The sequence below is a fragment of the Trachurus trachurus genome, assembly GCF_905171665.1.
Source record: "Trachurus trachurus genome assembly, chromosome: 17".
In the NCBI taxonomy this organism is placed as follows: domain Eukaryota; kingdom Metazoa; phylum Chordata; class Actinopteri; order Carangiformes; family Carangidae; genus Trachurus; species Trachurus trachurus.
Window position 1 is genome coordinate 7,762,479 of NC_139900.1, and position 6,000 is coordinate 7,768,478.

The 6,000-nt window shown below is 46.0% G+C and overlaps 1 protein-coding gene across 5 annotated transcripts in view; it reads left to right on the forward strand.

Moving 5' to 3' along the window:
* Positions 1 to 1,956, forward strand: part of pard3ab (par-3 family cell polarity regulator alpha, b) — a 296,671-nt gene extending 294,715 nt beyond the window's left edge. For all 5 annotated transcript variants that reach the window (XM_083990939.1, XM_083990941.1, XM_083990940.1 and 2 more), the window contains one exon: positions 874 to 1,956. In XM_083990939.1, coding sequence (XP_083847065.1) covers positions 874 to 1,303 — 430 coding nt within the window. In that variant the 3' untranslated portion in view covers positions 1,304 to 1,956. The remainder of the gene's footprint in view (positions 1 to 873) is intronic.
* The last annotated feature ends 4,044 nt before the right edge of the window (positions 1,957 to 6,000 follow it).

Here is a 6,000-nt window from a genome sequence, read left to right on the forward strand (position 1 = left end):
ACTTTTCTTGAATTTCCCACTCTCTCCATATCCCACATCCTTACTCTGTCTTTTTATGATTTCAATCTATGAATTTTTTGTACTTTATTTCCATTGTCTCTATTTGTTACTGATCACTATGTTCTCCATCTCCTCATTTTTGCTCATTTTTGCTCATATAACGTTGATAATGTATGCACTTTATCTCCTTTTTTTTCTCTATGTTTATTTGTTAGCCATAGAAATTTGTTTTGCTGTAATTAGTGACAGGGGTGGAACTTATGTACAAGCCAATCGGCTTCGTTTCCCTCCTTGCACCATCTAATATCCAGCACTTTATTTTCCCATGATCCATTGCGTCACACCACAACGGAAGTGGGTTTTAGTAGCATTCTAGCGAGCGGCTAACTGGTAGCACTAGCCACCGGTGTAGGCACCAAATGTGGGGGCTCCGGGCTGCCAAAACCGCCCTGATTAATCTGATGTTTGTTAAGTCTACAAAACGAATTACCGAACAAACACCACCCCTTCTGTGTGCACGCCTCTGCAACTAGTCATGGCTATCGTAGCCGTAGCTTCGCTAGCAGCAAACTAACATCAGGACGTCAGCTGTTAAAACCCTCCCGTTGTCGGACACGACATGAAACTACTCCAGTTAGCTCAGTCATGTTGGAACAAAGATATCCGCTGGAAAAAAATTTTTTTTTCATGGGCTGTTTAGTGTTTATTGAGTTATTTAAGACACTGCTAACGGCTAACGGTTAGCCCAGCTAACGTTAATCTAAAATGTAATGAATGGAGTGTCATGGCGACACCCAGCGTCGTTCTCCGGAAAGTGGTGTGGTGATGTGTGCTAAATAAATAAACCTAAAGCTAAACGTCTTATCATTTCAGGCAACCCAGGAAGAACCCCAGCTCCATCTCCCAGGACTCGTGGGAGAAGGCGTACCCACCTGGGGAAGGCTTCCAGACGGCCAAGGACAACCCCCGGTACTCCAGCTACCAGGGCTCCAGGAACGGCTACCCGGGCGGCGGCGGAGGAGGGGGAGGAGGAGGAGGAGGAGGAGTCAACGCCCGGGTCCTCCTGGAGGCCCAGGAGCTCCTGAGGCAGGAGCAGCGGCGCCGGGAGCAGGAAGCCAAAGGGAAACTGATGCAGGAGAGCGGCGGCGGTGGCAGTGGTGGCAGTGGTGGCTATGGCGCGGCCCACCTGAAGGACCCGGCCTCGCCCAAGGGGCCGTACCGCCACGACGTGCCGCCGTCGCCTTCGCAGTTAGCTCGGCTGAACAGGCTGGGCTCGGAGAAAGGACGACTTTTTTATTCTTGAGGACGAAAAAGAAAGAGTTGGACGTGACATGAGAACTTGTTTTTGTCTCGTACGCCGAGGTCGGTGGTGGTGAAGGGTCAGGACGTGGACGGACGCTACAGATGGGTTACAGAGGGAAAGGGAACCGTAGAGGTCTGATAGCTTAGCCACGATCTGAGAGGGTGAACGGCTGTGAAGTGCAACTCAGCGTGAGGGTGTTTGTGTTCGATCCCTCGCTGTGACGGTGACCTATAGCTACAGCAGTCGCTCGCCCCCCCTCCTCCCCCGCTCCCCCGCTCCCCCCCCCCTCCCTCTGTGACAGACTTGAGACGCTCAGTGCCTTCTTCTTCTTCTCTGCATCCGCAACACACGACGGACGCTCGCTCGTGGAGATCCGCTCCGGCACCGTCACCCCGACAATCAAATCAAAACGTACGAGTGAGAGGTCGAGTGAGAGGTCACACACTCTGAGGGGTGGGGGGTGGGGGGGGCAACACATACAACAACAGTGTGTGTATGTGTGTGAGGTACAAGGAGTGTGTGTGTGTGTGTGTGTGTGTTTTCGTTGCTCTACAGTGTGTCCTGTGGATCTCCCACTCCCCGCAGGTCACATGTCACCCTTTCCTTCACCTTCAGTTAACATTCAGCTCTTTCTTTCTTTCTTTCTCTCTCTCTCTCTCTCCTTTTTCTTTCTTTCTTTCTTTCTCTCTCTCTTTCTTTCTCTTTCTTTCTTTCTCTCTCTCTTTTTTCTTTCTTTCTTTCTTTCTTTCTCTCTTTTCTTTCTTTCTTTCTTTCTTTCTTTCTTTCTTTCTTTCTGTATTTTCCACTTCGAGCTATTTCACCTCAGTGATCGGCGGGGGGTGGGGGCAGAAAACAAGGCAAAGTGTATGAAAGAAGCAAGGCACAGGGTTTGAGTGTGTGTGTAAAAAACACACCCCTAATACATGATTCATATCGTGTGTTATCTCCATGAGGGAGACCCGAGCAGAGAGAGTAGACAGCTCTGATCCTGTGCCTCCTCCTCCTCCTCTGCTCCTCCTCTTCTCCTCCTCCTCCTCCTCCTCCTCCTCCTCCTCTCCTCCTCTGGGCTCGACTCTCTGGCCTGCCTCCCTCTCTCCGGCTCCCGTCCCTCCTCTCGTTCTTTTCTCATCGCCCCTCTGTGTTCATTAGGCGCCTTTCTTCTTCTTCTTCTTCTTCTTCTTCTTCTACCTATCTTCTCTCCCCCTCCTCACTCATCTCCCGCCTTCCTCTCATCCCCCCCTCCCCTTCCCTTTGCTCTTCCTCCTGCTACCCAGCACCACCCTCCTCCTCCTCCTCCTCCTCCTCGTCTCCCGAGTCAGACTCTGCACTGAATTTTTCATCACAAGCCACCTGCTGCCTGCCAGAGCCAAAGAACGCTGCCACCAGAGGCACCGACCGAGGGCCCCGCTCCTGACATAAAGACAGGAATAAAAGTGTAAAAAAGAAGAAAAAAGATGGGTAGAGAGACAATGAACCTCCCAGTGTGAGATAAGCTGCAGCTTTTCTCCCGTTTTTTTTTTTTTTAACAAAAGGAAAAATTGTCCTCAGGAGTTGATTGCTTTCGATTGCTATAATTGCGTCATTCTCTATATTTTTTTTCTTACCTTTTTAAGCATTTAGCCAACACATTTCTCCTGAGTGATTTCAAAAGAGGGAGCAGATAGGAGGGGGGGGGGGGCTGCCATCTTGCTTAAAAAAGACACAGCAGTCGATGGATGAACTGAGAGCTGCTGCTGGCTTTTAAAGGCGTTTTTTTAATCCTGTTTGAATCACTTGTTAGCGCATTCAGTTACCAGACAACGGGTTCATTCAAACCACTGACTCCTGTCCTGTCGTACGTTCAGACTGGAAGCAGCGAGAAATACAAAGCCAATAACTTTTTTTCTGTGAGGCAGCGTCTTATGGTCAAGAGCTGTGTTTTTCAACCTTGGGGTCGCCTAAAATGTCGAGTAATTGATAAAAAAAAATTGACTGATAAAAATATTTTTCTACATTTTGATTAAAAACACCAAACACATTCTTACCATAACTGTATTTGATACTTTCACTTTCTAGAATATAAATCGAGTTCAAATAAAATGCAGCATATAAAAATATCTGAGCTGGCGCATCTTGATTGACGTGCAGTCACATGATTACGGGATCACCAGAAATTTGCGATGTCAAAGTGGGGTCACGAGCCAAAAAATGTCACAGTTCAGCAACAACCAATCAGAACGTAAAGATTCATTCTCAAGCACAATGGAGGAGAAATACATCTCTGTTCAGGAACTTATAATTAAAATAAAAAAAACATGCATGGACAAAAAGGTAGCCTGTGTTTACTCGCTAACTAGCACCAGAGCTCGCAAACGGTGCTACTCAACACTTTGGTGCTACAGAACTAAAGCAGTTGGCGGCATGGTGGCGCAGTGGTTCAGGCCTGGTTACATTAAGTTAATTGGCAACTCTTAATTTCCAGTAGTTGTGAATGTGAGTATGTGTGTTGTTGATAGTCCAGTCTGTCCAGGGTTAACCCCGCCCCCCTCACCCCTACGTCAGCTGGGATCGGCTCCAGCCCCCTGTGCACAGATGTAATGACACTGGTTGACTGCCCTTTAAATTAAATCCAGTCTGCTTAGACTGAGCATCAATGTCGACGTCATAATAACACCAGCAGTATCGTCGTCGTCAGGACAAAAACCAGTGAATTTCTTCGGCTGCTTCCCGTCTCAACGTAGCTATGTTTATAATCACGGTTCCTTTGTGCAGCAGTTTGATAACCTTGCTGTACCTCCACTCAGCTGTGTGAGGGTGGAGACAGAAATCTTAAAACCTGACGAACTAAAACCAAAACGTTATTTCTTCATCTTCTTCTTCATTTTTTTTCTTCTTTTTTTTAAAATCTGGATAAAAATCAGTGCAGTTGTGATTATGAATCTCGCCACCAGCCCAGAGGATTGTGTCATTACAACCTGAGAGTCCTCTCATTTTCATTCCAGTCTGGACTCTACAGCTGCTGATTGGCAGCGGAGGAGGAGGAGGAACTAATCAGTAAAAGCAGCCGCTGTCGTCGTAGTAGTAGGTCGAGACCCCGGGCGTCGATCACACACGTTTTAAAGTTCACTGCCACCAGCCCGTCGGTCGCTGTAATCGCTGCACTATCTGGTCCAGTCTGACCCCACTGACCTCTGACATCACTACCGTTCGTCGTGATGTGGGTGAACTGAAAACAAAAGGTGGAAAAATGCAAAAGAATGAAAAAAAAAAACGACAACAATAATAAAGCTGTGGAAAACAAACAGGCGGGCTCTGTAATTGCCCTTCACTCCTACACTTCCTCCATATGCAGAGCGGAGCTGCGTGACATGCATTATCTCCTGCTGGTTAATGAAGGCCCTCGCTGGGAGAGATGCAGGCTGAGGTTGAAGTAATAAACGATGAACGACAATGTAAGACGATGAAGTAAAAACAGTGGCATTACTTCAGTGTGTATCGTAGTTCACAGCGCTGCTCTGCTTTAAGCTAATTTTTTTTTTTTTTTTTTTAAATCCCTTTTGTGTTAACGGATGTACACGGGGTGTAACAACACAAACACAAACACACTGTGGATGTGTTTTTACCTCCGTGCCAGACAGAAAACTGCTACCAAATAAGCCACAAACTGTGTGAGGGGGAGTTTTTATTTTAGTTTTTTGTTTTTCTCACTAGAGATAATAAGTGTTTGGTTTGAGCGGCCACCACTTCCTGCTGTGAACACTAGTGACCAGCACATTATTTTTTAGAAGGATGTATTTGACCCCGATGCTCTAAAATGTCCTGGATGTTTGCTGCTGCAGCTCGTCCAGTCAGGAGGGGAGGGGTCTGACAGCGATAAGTGCCTGAGATAATAAACATAATATTTTACACACAAAGAGGGACACGATGTGATTTGTTTGTCAGTGTGTTTGTGTGTGTGTGTGTGTGTTTTTTTAACATTTTTAATATCATATTAAAAAAAGAAATGTGTCATTTTGTTTGGGGGGAGGGGGGTGTACTCCTTCCTGAATCTTTAATTTTTTATTTTATTTTATTTTATTCTATTCACAAGAGCCAACACTTACAAGCGGTTATCAGTGTATTTGTATCCTGTTTGACATTGCCTTCAACCATGCTGTACCATGATGTGTTTAAGTATAAAAAAAAAAAGAAGAAGAAATGTAAGCTGATGTGCAATTGTTTTTGTTTTGTTTTTTTCCAGAAAACTTTTACATGATATATTAAGAAATGTATACAGCCACTTTTTTTCCCCTGTACATATCAAATTTAGAATAAAACGGAAGGCTGTTCCATCCTGTTTACAACCTCTTTCTCTTTGCTTTTCTTTTCCTCCTCCTCCTCCTCCTCCTCGGCCCCCCGCCGGCTTTGAACCGGGATCAGACGAGTCTTAAATGAAGCAGGACGGGTTCTGCTGTCAGACGTCAAATCTGTCAGGTTCATTCGATGACGTCTTCTTTTCCTGAGACGGGTGACGGAGAGTTTGACGGATACAAGAAGACGTTAACCTGCAGTCTAATGAGAAACGCCATGAACTCCTGGGGGGGAGAAAAGCGGCAACATGCTGATTAGGGTTGCAAAGGGGCGGAACATTTCCAGAAACTTTCCATGGGAAGTTAAGCTGGGGAATTTTGGAAATATTCCAAATTGGAAACTTTCCATGGGAATTATTGGGAATTTAT